Consider the following 13,897-nt stretch of genomic DNA (forward strand, 5'->3'; position numbering starts at 1 on the left):
ACGTCATTTGTCAGACCAGGTGACACGATGGTTATGTCAGGCGAACTGTGACACTCTCCTCTAATTCTGGTAGGGGCGTCCTCATTGACCGTGCAAAACGTAGAGCTATCAATCTGCTCAGCCAGCGCTGTACCTCTCTGGTCGTTTCCGAGGGCCGAATGCCACATCTCATGATGCGCATTAAAATCCCCCAGGACCAGACGATTATGACCTTGCAAGAGCGGGCTAATGTCAGGCCTATAATCAGGGATACAGCTATTTCTCGGCGGGATGTATACATTCAGCAACTCTATCTCACCAGCTCCACACCTGACTGCTACCCCCATACATTCCATGTACGGGTCATTAGAGACAGGCTCAAGCGAGATAGGTCTGTATTGGACAGACTGGTGCAATAGGAAAGCCAATCCCCCACCTCCACTTCTGGTGCGATCTTTCCTCAGAACACTGTAATCATCACATCTAAGCTGTGGTTGTTGTTCAGCTAGGTTTCCTGCACCGCCGCGACCTTGATGTTATTCCTACTCAAAAAATCTACTATCTCCTCGATCTTACCTCGGAGTCCATTGCAATTCAATTGCAAAAAGGCTGCATTTTCGGGGATTGGGACAACAACGGCTGGTGTTAAAGGCTGCGTGTGCAGTTGTTGCGGGGGGACTGCGGGGGAGTTTCGTAATCAGATGACGACTCACTGGGGACTGTGTTCACGCAGCATGCAGCAACATAGTCTCTGTCGTAGTCCCTCACGTGGACGAGTCCAGAGCAACCCCTTAGATGCACCCACTTCTGACATCTATTGCATCTCACCGAAGGTTGGATGTGGGTGAAGATGCGGATGTGACAAACTGAGCACAGATATATTGGTCTTGGGTTTTCCTCCGTCCCGGCTCGTAGCAGTCATTCCGGGATATGCTGCTCCCAATACAGAAAAACGAAACAAATACAAACATGTACACACTGAGGTGGCAGCCGCTGGCCGGAACATTGGTTTTGTGTTGTTCCGGGTCAATCCGGTACGAAAGAACCCGCTGCCGTGGGTATTTTTTTTGGTGCCGTCAGGTTTTCTTGAAGCCTTTTAGGCCAATATCTCAAGAAGTATGGACTTGCACCCGAAAAAATTTAATCGTCGTAAAGGGAGCCGCAAACACAACCTCCTGAAAAAATCACTTTATCCTAATTTTGTGTGTGAGGTACCCGAAGGAGTGGACCGATATAGTCCATAAGGGAACCCGATCTATGTCTGGAAGGAATAATACGATGTGCAAAGTTTAGACCAAATCGATTGCTCTCTTCGAGAGTTATCGTTCACAAAATTTTACAGACAAATTTAGAACTTTTATGGGGAGGTACCCGAAGAAGTGGACTGATATGGCCCATCTTCGAACTTAAACTAAGTTGGGACCAAGGCATATTTATATAAGGTAAATGCATGAATTACAACAACTAACAAATGTACAAAAACAACATTGTTGTTATAGAACCTGTTTTTGTAACTTATTTTTGTTCGTTCGTTTATATTCGTAATAATTTAGGCATCCATAACACAGCCCCAAGAAGACATACACATCTAATTTTTCGTATACCCGTTCCATATATCGTTAAGAATTCCTAATCTAAAAGTCAGCGCTCTATATTTGCGTTAAAGCGAGTAAATCGATCTACAAAATTTGACAATTCGTGTGAGAAGAATAAAAATTTTTACAAAAACTGGGGGTTAATGTCAAAGAAAATATTGAATAATAGGGTCGTTCCAAAAATTTTCTCAGTAAAAACATAAATACATTTTGAAAATCGTCTAAAATAGAACAATTTTGAATCAAAATGTAAAAATAAAGCATTCAGAACTGTCGTAGGCCATTGTTATTACACGTTTACGATGAAAAGAAGCTTTTATGGTAGCAAATTTCGAAGTTTCAAATTTTATGAGTAGACCCTATTACATTTTGAAAACCAAATTTACAAAAGAAATACAAATACAGCTGATTGTCACTTCTACCTTATTAAATGTGCCTTGATTGGGACAAACTATTACGATACCCAAATGTTGGTTCGAATCGGTTGATCCATTCTAAAGTTATCGTGCGCACCAGCCAGCCAGACGGACGGACATGGCTAAATCGAATCCAAATTGTCTGAAACGAATATCGTCCAAACAAACTTGGGATCTAAAACCGTTGCTCTGTTCCAGAACCTGCAAGAAGCTACTACTTTTTCTACGATAACATTTTTTTCCTTTATGTTATCGAAAAAATTGTAAAAATTAGTAGGTTATTGCAGTACTGGAACAGACCACGTTATTTCGACGAGGCACATTTCTGATCGTATCAAAGTGAATATACCTTTTCTAGCCTAAAGGCTGAGAGTATAAAAACGGTCAGCATGGCTGAATATTTTGGTATGGTACGGTACCTCCCAAAAATAGTTAACATAAGTCCACGTTTCGATATGGTCCCATAACGGTTCCGGTAGAGGCAGAAAGGGTCTATGAAAGCATATTTCTTTCAGAAAGGGTCCATAGAATCACAATTCATCGTCATGGTAGAACAATAAAAGGTAACAGCAATACATAGCTGACTGAACTGAATTGTAACGTTAGTGTCAAATTCCATACGACATTTTATATATTTATTTCTATTTCAATGTACATTGGGGATATATATTTTTTGAGGAAAAATATATCATTCCGAAAAAAAACTATTTCCGAGAAAGACTTCTTCATATCAATGATATGTAACCTCCTCCACTTTCAGAGGAGGTACACTATTTGTTGATATGTGTAGTACTTTTTATGCCTATAAAAAATTAACCAAAATTTTCATTTTTGGTTGCTCTTATTTTTTTAACATCCACGACAATCTTCAGCTATTGAATCCTCCTAAAACTCTTCTAAACATTCACGTTTATTATCATTGTTGGCTTCTCGGTTGCTCTCAAAAGTCTTCAAAATATCCAACTGAATTTTCATTGTTCCCAACAATGATCCACTGTCAGTTAAAAAGCCATTTGAATCAGAGCTTTTTGCGGGTTAAGCTATTTTATGAGGATTTATTTGACGTACATACATATATGCAATGGAATTGACATTTGAAAACCAGTGGACTTATTAAATCCGTTTACATTCAAACCATGGCAAAATAATAAGGTACAGCGCCAAAAACTGTTGATCTTCATACCAGTTGTCAAAATGCAGTATTGTGAATAAAATCACATACAAAATGTAAACAAGCAACTCACAGTAATGCATTATACCCCGTTTATATATAACCGGATTTAACAAACCGACTGGGTTTAAAATGTCAATTCCATTGCTTATATTTCAAACAAATCCTCATAAAGAAGGTTAACCCTGCAAGAAGCTCTAATATAAACAGCATATAACGAGTATTGTGAGCAAATTTGACGTTTTGCATGATTTGCCGTAACGCATTATTCCACCATGATTCAAACGTACTATAAATAAATAAATAATTAATTCACAATAACACAAAACAGGGGATTTTTTACTAAAATAATGTTTTCCATTCATCCCCCAAAAGTCTGGCCATTCCAGCAATCATCTGTGAGTCATCCCATCACTGTTCTCTTTTGTTATTGGCAACCCTACAAACACAACAAAACAAACTTTTAATTTGTCAGATTGGAAGAGAAAAAAAGTTTGCACAGAAACAAAGAAATTTAATTAAAAAATACACCAATTGAAGTTTTGAAAAATGATTTCCCTTCCTGGTTCCGATTTCTTTCAAATCAATGTAACAAATTCCAAAACCGATCATGTGGCGTTCGACATCAAATTGGCCAAATCGCTAACAGTTGCTGAGCTAAAGCAGAAATTGCAAGTGATAACTGGTGGAAATGCCGGTACCATGAAAGTGGAACTATATAAGGGCAGTGAGTTGGTGACGTCACTTAGCAATGACTCCATGATGTTGGGCGCATTACCCATTGGACCAAATATGCGTTTTCATGTTGTCGATGATTTTATCCTCTTCGATATGCATGGCGAAGAGGTGAAAAAATTCGAATTGGCCGAAGAGGAATACGATAAAAAAGATAACACGGTGAGAAGTTTCCTTAAAAAGAATAAAATGGGCAAATTCAATGAAGAGGAACAGAAGCGGGAAGATGCTAAACGTTTGGAAAAGGAAGCATTGGAGAAACAAAAAGCTGAACAATGTACAGTGGGTTCACGTTGCCAGGTTACATTGAAGGGATACCCCACCCGTCGTGGAACGGTTATGTATAATGGTCCCTTGGAGGGTAAAACTGGAACTTTTATTGGTGTCAAATACGATGAGCCGTTGGGTAAAAATGATGGTTCTGTTCAGGGTAAACGTTACTTTACCTGTCCACCAAATTATGGTGGTTTTGTATCGCCTCTGTCTGTGGAAGTTGGTGATTTCCCCGAAGAAGATTTCAATTTGGATGATGAAATCTAAGATCGCACAACATTGCCGAATGAGTCATCATTATCAAATAAGACTTAAACGTTAAGAACTTATGAGCAGCGTAACATAATCAATTTTAATCTCATTCCTTCCAGCTATGAACTGCTGAATTTAAAAATAAAAAAAATGTAATCAGCAAAGTTTTCAAATTGAATTACTGTTTACATTTTCTTCTCTTGTTATAACATAAAAGTCCACAGTCTTTAACTTTAATTTCGCTTTAACTGATAAGTTTTAATTAATATTTATATAAATTATATTATTTTTTTTTTACATGAGAATAAACAAAGAAAGTCATCAATCGAATAAAGCCATTTTTTGTATCGATAAATCTTGTTCAATCACAATATGATTTTTATAAATTAATCACTTAAAAGGTTATATTAATCACAAAAGAACAAAAACGTTGTACCAATAGATGAATGGGCAAAAGTCAACAGAAATAATAGGGAACAATTCAAGGTCATATTGAGATCTAGTTGAATTTTTGAAGTTTTATTCAGAGGTCTACTTATATGGATTACTCAGACCTCTACTGACAGCTATACAAAAGGTTTTCTAAGACGCCCACAAACCTGAATTTTTCTGTGTCCGAGAAACTTGGATTTTTTTGTAAAAATTTGATAGAGTTACTTATGGGAATTTTAAGGGGATACTTGAGAGATTTCTAATGTGAAATTTAAAAGCTTACTTAGAGGTCTAATAATATGGATTTTTAAAGGAATTTGAAAAGGGTACTTAGAGGTCTGCAAACGTTGATATATAAAGGAATTTTAAACCGTTATTAAATTGAAAAAATTATAAAGAATTACTTAGAGGTTTGCTCATGAGGACTTCTAATGGAATTTTAAAAGGGTACCTTTTAAGCCAACCTTTACTTTTAAAGTTTCACTTTGAGATTGACCTCTAAACGTGAATTTGTATAAAACTTTTTATAGAGTTACTTGTGGGATTTTTAAAGAGGTTACTTAGAGGTATAATAAGGGTTACTTTGAGATCTTCTAACCTTAATTTTTTAAAGGTATTTTAAACAGTTAGAGCTCTTCAAACCTCAAGGCCTGGGTACATAAGCTGCCTCGCCTGGCTGCCTTGCTTTCCTGTTTCATTTCTGACAACAAAAATAAAAGAATAAAGAAGGCCGAGCCAATTTCGAATAATGTTGCCCTTTTCTCTTTTATTCTTTTGTCAGAAGCAAGCAAGGCAAGGAGGCGAGGCAGCTTATGTACACAGCCCTTTAATTTTTGAAGAAAGGGGTTACTAGAGCTTTGCTAACGTTTATTTTTAAAGCACGTTCAAAGGCTAACTTGTTTTAAACTGTTTTAAAGGGTTAGAATAGATTTTTGAAAATGAATGTTGAAGATGAAGAAATTTCCAAGATATTGCTGTATAATTGCTCTATGGTTAATGCTGGAATAGGAAGAGAAGTAAGTCTTGTGCCAGACTATGAAAATTTTCATGAAAATGTTTTGACGTTATGGGTAAGAAGGGAGAAAGGGAGCTTCTTCACCTCCGCCCTCTCCTAAAAGCTAAAATATTTTCATGTGTTATTTTCAGTGTCTGGCACAAGAGTAATAAAGGAAGAAAGTTTTTACGAGTGTTTGCCAAGCTATGACAGATTTGGCCAAATTTAAACAATCCCAGCTAAAAGTTTGCCTCCAAAGAGGCAGTTAAATGATATGTACAAGTGATTTGGAAGTGCATCAAATTATGCATTTTCACTCATGATTTTTACATTGCACCGCATTTTAATTGACCCTTTGGCAGTGCATTTTAACTGAACCTTTGGCACTGCATTTTAACTGACCCTTTGGCATTGCATTTTAACTGACCCTTTGGGGTAGAATAGGAGGCAGTCCAGAGCACGTGTTTTGAATAACAAAATAAAATGCATTTATTATTTGTGTAAAACAAAAATATTAATAACTTTATTAAATTAACACAAATTATCAAAATTCTCTATTGAATTCAATCGCAAACATTTGTGTTTCCTCCGCTCTTCATTTAATCCAAGCTTAAGTGCTTTTGCTTCATCTGCTAAATGGGTTTGATATTGTCTTCCCATCACCAGTTAAGATTTCGACATGTACTCCAACAGCACGATTATCTCTTTTTGGAAACGTATTCCGCTCCCTGTAGAGATGTACAAACTGATTTATGTACATGTAGGGATCTCTAACAACTGCTAATAAAATGTAGTGAACGGAGTGCCTTTTTCACGACTCCGTTTGCACTGCATCCCGATGCTGTTAAATTGTGAGGAATTGGAGTGCCTTTTTCACGACTCCGTTGAACTGCCTCCGGATGTTGTTAAAATGTGACAAATGGATGTGATTCTTTGGATTGCATCCAAATGCGGTTAAAATGTGAGGAATGGAGTGCCTTTTTCACGACTCCGTTTGAACTGCATAAAAACATGCCGTGAAAGAACTAGTCTACATTGCACTACTTCCAATTTATTTTGCTGGGATGTAATGGGAACTATGTCGGACAAGAGGTTATCTATCTCATATCTATCCAGTAATCGGGGTATTGTTGTGTGTACCAGAGGATTCCTGCAAAGTAGTTGCTCGGCCGTTCCCATCTCTTCTACATCTCCACATAATCTACAGTTGTTGTATGACTCTGGATCTTTCTCCAGTTCAAGGAACATGGCTGCTTCGATGGATTGTAACTGGTGTTAGTTAGTTCAGTAGCTTTGACAGGGCAGTCGAAAAGCTGCAGTGTGTCGTGCGAGCCTATGCCGCATGCTGGACAAATATTTTCACGGTTTCATCAATCCTTGTCCTATAGGAATTTAGAGTTTTGCACTATCTCGAGCGCAGTTGTGCCAAAACTACTCTGTTTTGTTGTGTCAGCTGACGCTCCTCAGCTGCGATTGATGTGAGATGTTTTCCTAGGATCGCATTCACCCGATAGTTGTTTATGGCATCAGCAACTGCATATGTGTGAATGCTATTCAACTTGCTTATCTAGCGGTCCTCTCTTGTAACGTTGGACATCTCTTGATCGGTGACCTAAAAAATTAATCAATTAGTATATCAATGTACTTTGAGCCAAATCTTTTAATTCATTTCCCTTTGTGTTACTTTGTACCTGAAACCCATCCAAGCATTCTGCGGCAAATCACCAAAAGGTGGACCTATAGTCGCTTGTGTGATTACTGCCACCAATCTTAAGCTGACTATAAACTAAGACTCAAGAAGTGAAACTCGCATCTTGAAACTGTGTTGGAGACTTGTCAGCAACTTTTGCCAATGGAGTTTTAGCTGGAGTAGTTCACATGGTGGTCAATGATTGTACCGGTAAATCGGGAGGCTTGCGTATCCTTGTGAATTTTGACGAATATGTTGAAACCATGAACACCCCGCCATGTTGAAACAGCTCTAGGGTGACCAAAGACTGCGAATAAAAATCTGTTTAAAGTAAATACATACATATGACATTATAGCTAACAATAGCGAAAAAAATCAATCGCAGTGGAACATTTTTTACTTTTTTTATTGAGGGTCAGTCATGCCAACAACCCATATGTGTCTTTATTAAGGTCACAATTGTTTTTTAACGACAGGTAAATTAGTGCTGATACAAATACCACCAGAACAAAAAGTTTATTATATTTACAGTGACTGTCACTGAAAATAATGCAGCCTGAAATAAAAAATGTAAACGTTGATAACTTGGATATGATTTGAGATTTTTTAACAATTCAAAAAACAATTTTGTACGCTGGAAAGATGGCATGGTGGAACATTTTATACCCCCAGGTGGAACGTTTTATACCCCCAATGAAGACTTAATACCAAATTTCAGCCATTTCGGAGGGATATTGAAACCACAACCTTTAAAATACCAGAAATCCGGAGGTACCGTTCTATGGGGGCTATACAGCGACAAATTTCAGATGGGAATTTTTATACCCCCAACGAAGACTAAATGCCAAATTTCAGTCATTTCGGTGGGATATTGTGGCCACAACCTTCAAAATACCGGAAATCGGGAGGTACCGTACTGTGGGGGCTATATGAAGACGTAGACCTATACTGACAAATTTCAGGTGGAAAGTTTTATACCTCCAACGAAGACTAAATACCAAATTTCAGTCATTTCGGTGGGATATTGAGGCTACAACTTTCAAAATACCGGAAATCGGGAGGTACCGTTCTATGGGGCCTATATGAAGACGTGGACCTATACTGACAAATTCCAGGTGGAAAGTTTTATACTCCCAACGAAGACTTTATACAAAATGTCTGCCATTTAATTGTGATGGTTAGGACACAACATTCAAAATATCGGAAATCGGGAGGTATCGTTCTATGGGGGCTATATGATGACGTGGACCCATGCGGACAAATTTCAGGTGTAAAGTTTCATACCCCTTACATATTTTCATTTTATGGAAATATGTAAAAATATGCACGATATGCAAAATATGCAAACATTTCTGGGCCTAAACTAAAGTTTGGGTGTGTTTCATTCGCACACATTTTCGTTTCGACATACCGAAACAGTCTGTTTATATTGTACAAAACATGTTTCTACTCCGACTGTATATTACGCTGCAGATGTACATATCGCACCTGTTCAACAAAAGGGTAGTAACTCAAAATTTTCTACTTTTCAGTAGAGACAAAAAACGATTTATGTTAATGTCATGGCACAATTACCAAGGTAGTGGCATCGTAAAATTTTGAATATGTTATGTCAAAACTTTCTTTATGTTGTTGGGGAAATTACAACAAAAATCATTTTTTATAAAGGGATTTGACTTTTCATATTCGATCAGCTGGTGTGATACCACTACCTGGTAGTTCTGCCATGGTTAATGTTAAAGGTATAATACACAAAAAACTATGCCATCGTAAAGATATCTTTTTTACTACACTACAGCACTGGATTTTTTTTATTTCATTAAGTATTTGGTCATATTTCTAACCATTTTTCGAGATACTACCATTTTGTTGAAACAAATGTTTGTTTTAGTAGAGAAATTATTTCGACTTGTGCCCCTTTAACTTAAAAAATGGGCGGCGATTGATAACATAAAGAGGGAACAATTCGAAATACTACTCTTTTGCTGAAAAAATCGCGATGTGAATGCCTGAAACATGTGGGCGCAACTTGAAATAAGTCTCTTTTGTCGATACAGAGTAGTTATTCTGAAGAGATGACAATTGACTTATCGGTTTTTTTTTTTTGACGAAAGAGTAGACAAAACAATGGGAGTTTTTTACAGTAGGTGGAGTTGATTATTATGTATCGTTTTTTGATGAAAAGTGAATATTTCAAAATTTTGAGTTACTACCCTTTTGTTGAACAGGTGCGATATGTATGTTATATGTATGTATGTATATTCATGCATACAAATCTAATTACATTCAGAAAATTGTATTTGTTTGCATTCAGCCTATTTTTGTATTTATCGATTATCCCCCACACTCCCTATTCCTCTATGGTCTCCATATATTACTTGTACTTTCTTTGTCTCCGACAACTTATGCAATGTTTGGGTTTGACCGACCGGCTTATTTTTGTAGCCACTCGCTGTGGCATGGGTGCAAGCGGTGCATTTGTATTCCACAATGAGTACCCGTTGGTAACTGGAACTAGTATATGACCATAAATGAAAAAAAATCCACAAAATCAGCCGGTAGTTCTATGTCAAATCTTTCCTGAACAAATCTGCCTCTAAATTGGTTTATTTTGTGTTTCCAATTCCAACCATCCGTAGTGAAAGAAAAGGTATAATAATAGCCCATAATATGATTGTTTCAACACATAAGACGACCCAGCTGACTCAAATTATCTCGCAGGGGGTTCTTGTTTGCTTGGAAAAATTTGCACATAATACAAGAAGTTCTCTCTAATATACAGTGACTGTCAAAAAAAAATTATGCAACCTGAAATAAAAAATGTAAACGTTGGTAACTTGGAAACGAGTTGAGATTTTTTAGTAATTCAAAAAACAGTTTTGTATGCCGAAGAGTTGTCTTTAAGATGACATAACAAAATATTTCGTTTTCAGTGCCGTTATACTAAAATTTTACCGGAAAATAAATAATGGTCCTTTTAAATATGAGCATAAAAAATGATGCACCGCAATAATCGATTAGTAATTTCCAGATTTTTTATGCAATTTTAGTAATCAGAATGGTAGAATTATTGATTTCCTATCGTTTTCAGTAGCTTTGTCAATGTTTCAGATAGAAAAAATTATATTTCTGACGTAATATTGGCATGATTGTAATTAATGTCCCTTTGTAGGCAATTTGGCTAGAAATTTCTAGTTTTTGAAGTTATTTTTCAAACAATGACCATGAAAAATCATTAAGGGTTATATCCAGAGTACGTACAAACAATCTAATGATATGTGAAAAGTCCTGTATTAGCCAGGCTTGCCCTATATTATACTAGTCTTGCGTTTTGATAGCTAGTTTAATTATTTAAACTCAGGCGTGTGTTGGCTTCTTCAACAACTTAAATATCGATTTTGCGCCAATTATATTGATTTTCATCCGAAATATGGGTTTTATACCACACAAAGCCCGCAAAAATACGACATATTTTGAAAAACCCCACACCAAAAAAGAGCTGGAGTGATTCTTTAAAACTCGTTGAAGGGAGTAGTATTGTACGGGTTGAATGGCAACAATGGGTTTTGTTTTTATAAAACATGGTGAACATGGTCTTAACATTGTAAGAATATTTCTGAAAACTATTTTCAAAGAAAAGTGCAAAAGAAGTTGATATATTCCCCGATTTTCAGCTCTATCAGGGCAACGCCTTTAAAGGCTAGTATAATATAGGGCAAGCCTGGCTAATACAGGACCTTCCAAATATCATTAGATTGTTTGTACGTACTCTGGATATAACCCTTAATGATTTTTCATGTTCATTTTTTGGAAAACAACTTCAAAAACTAGAAATTTCTAGCCAAATTGCCTACAAATGGACATTAATTACAATCATGCCAATATTACGTCAATAATATAATTTTTCCTATCGGAAACATTGACAAAGCTTCTGAAAACGATAGGAAATCAATAATTCTCCCATTTTGATTACAAAAATTGCATAAAATGCGAAAAATCTGGAAATTACAAATCGATTATTGTGGTGCATCATTTTTTACGCTCACATTAAAAAGTACGAACAGACACAACACGAAAGTTAGACATCGGTAAGCTGCAATCACAACAGATAGCCACAGCATATTCCACTCAACTAGCCCAATTGCTTAATCAAAGCACTCCTCAACCCGATAACATTTCAGCGCAATGGCACAGCATTGCCCACGCCTTGCAAACAGCCGCAAAATCCATACTTGGATACCAGAGACCTCCACCAAGGAATCCATGGTATGATCAAGAGTGTCGTGCTGCCACCGAAGAGAAAAATGCGGCATATAGGGGTACTTTACAATCCATAGCAACGCGTAGCGAACGAGAAAAAGAGAGAAGAGAAACGTCTTTTCCGCAGGAAAAAGAGAGAGATGGAAAAGTGGGAGTGTGAAAAAATCGAGATATACAGGCACATCCTCCTGTAGAGACCAGCAAGGTAATTTGGTAACTGATACAGATAGTGTACTCAGGATATGGAACGAACATTTTTCAAAACTGTTGGTATCCAATAGCAGCGAAGACGACGAAGATACCACAGTCCCAATCCCAGAAGATAGTATTGAATGTATACCGTCCAGCCAAGATGAGGTAAAGACAGCAATAAATCGGCTGAAGAATAATAAGGCAGCAGGAGCCGATGGCTTACTAGCCGAGCTGTTCAAAACCGGAGGCGACACGCTGATAAGGTGTATTCATTAGCTAGTTAGCACCATCTGGCAGGAAGAACGAGTACCCGACTATTGGAACCTGAGTATCCTGTGCCCCGTCCACAAGAAGGGAGATAAGACTGTATACTCTAACTATAGGGGCATAAGTCTGATCCCTATTGTCTACAAGATCGTGTCAGGGATATTGTGCGAACGACTAAAGCCTATGGTCAACGAGATAATTGGATCATACCAATGCGGCTTTAGACCTGGCAAGTCCACCATTGACCAGATATTTAACCTGCGGCAAATCCTGTAGAATACCCAAGAGATGCAGATCGACAACTTTTTGTCGATTATAAAGCAGCCTTCGACAGCCCGCTGCGTTCAAAGGTATTCCAAGCCATGTCTGAATTTTGTATCCCCGCAAAGCTCATCCGGCTTTGTAAAATGACTTTAACTGACACGAGGTCCTCAGTTAAAATAGGAAAGAACCTCTCCGAAGAGCTTGGTACCAAAAGAGATTTTAGACATGGAGACAGCCTTTCGTGCGATCTCTTCAACATTCTGCTGGAAAAGGTTATGCGAGAGGCAAACGTCAAAAGAAGTGGCACAATCTACACCTATAGTCACATGTTACTTGCTTATGCTGATGATATAGGCATCATGGGCCGATCAGTAAAAGAAGTAACTGATACCTTTATGAAGGTCGAAGCAGAATCTGCTAAAGTGGGTCTGGCGGTAAACTGTGAGAAGACCAAGTTGATGGTGTCGACGCGCAATGCGTCCATTGAGCTCGGACCTACTGTGGAAGTTGGTTCCTATAATATTGAGGTAGTAAAAGACTTCGTCTACCTCGGCACCTCCGTAAACACAACAAACGACATCAGTTGTGAAATAAAAACAAGTAAAAAAGGATCAGTCGGCTTTACCGACAGAGATATACCCTCAGCCCTTGCAAATTGAAACACTTTTTTCACAAAAAATTATGTATTTAGGGGGTTTCAAAATGTTGGTCGTACCTACGTAAAATAATTATATGTGCAAACTAATATTGTGATATTTATCGTCGAAAACAAAATATATTTCCAATATTATTTTTACATAATAGTTAGTGCTTACGTCTGCTTTTAAAATATAAAAAAAAATTGCGTTCTTATTAATATCATATTAAAGAAAAATAATTAATAAAAAAATTTTCATAGAAAATATTTATATGTGCAATAAAGAATTTTTTAAAAAATTCATAATAATGAACAAAATTGTTGTACATTTAACACGATATTGTATTGCCCTTGTGGATTAGGACTTGTTGTAGCCTTCGTGTCATAGAACCGACTAGGTTTCTTAAGGTGTTATTGGTGATATACTCCCATTCCGCCAATAATGCACATTTAATTATTTCAGCGTCGTGCACTCCTTTGACTTCGCGAAAACTTTGGCGGATAGTAAGCCCCGAAGGTCTTCAATGGGTTTGTGACCATGAGTTACAGCCGGCCATTCCAATAAGGGTACATTTCGTGCCTTTAAAAACTGCTTTGTAGGTCGAACAGGGTGATTCGGGACATTATCCTGCTGGAAATTCCAATTATATCCGTACATTTCTCCAGCAAAATCTATTAAGTTGTTCTCTAACAACTAAATTAATGTTTCGGCACTCATATTTGTCGGAACAAACTTTCGT

General features: G+C 37.2%; 1 protein-coding gene and 1 long non-coding RNA gene across 2 annotated transcripts; one reads left to right on the top strand and one right to left on the bottom strand.

Annotated features, from left to right (window-relative positions):
• The first annotated feature begins 3,593 nt into the window (after positions 1-3,593).
• On the top strand, positions 3,594-4,755 carry Tbcb (tubulin-binding cofactor B). Its single transcript, XM_073966149.1, has one exon. It carries the CDS (start codon positions 3,711-3,713, stop codon positions 4,434-4,436), a length of 726 nt encoding a protein of 241 aa, XP_073822250.1. The 5' UTR covers positions 3,594-3,710; the 3' UTR covers positions 4,437-4,755.
• A 1,580-nt stretch (positions 4,756-6,335) lies between these two features.
• Positions 6,336-8,024, bottom strand: LOC141394882 (uncharacterized). Its single transcript, XR_012410512.1, has 2 exons — positions 7,938-8,024; positions 6,336-7,858 (listed from the first exon to the last, which is right to left on the bottom strand). It is a non-coding gene; the product is annotated as an uncharacterized lncRNA (long non-coding RNA).
• Between the last annotated feature and the right edge of the window lie 5,873 nt (positions 8,025-13,897).

The sequence above is a fragment of the Musca autumnalis genome, unplaced genomic scaffold, assembly GCF_047663935.1.
Source record: "Musca autumnalis isolate F117 unplaced genomic scaffold, ASM4766393v1 scaffold_2, whole genome shotgun sequence".
Taxonomy (NCBI): domain Eukaryota; kingdom Metazoa; phylum Arthropoda; class Insecta; order Diptera; family Muscidae; genus Musca; species Musca autumnalis.

Excerpts from the sequence above, each read along its gene's own strand:
- Tbcb (XM_073966149.1), top strand. The coding sequence starts at position 3,711 with ATGATTTCCCTTCCTGGTTCCGATTTCTTTCAAATCAATGTAACAAAT.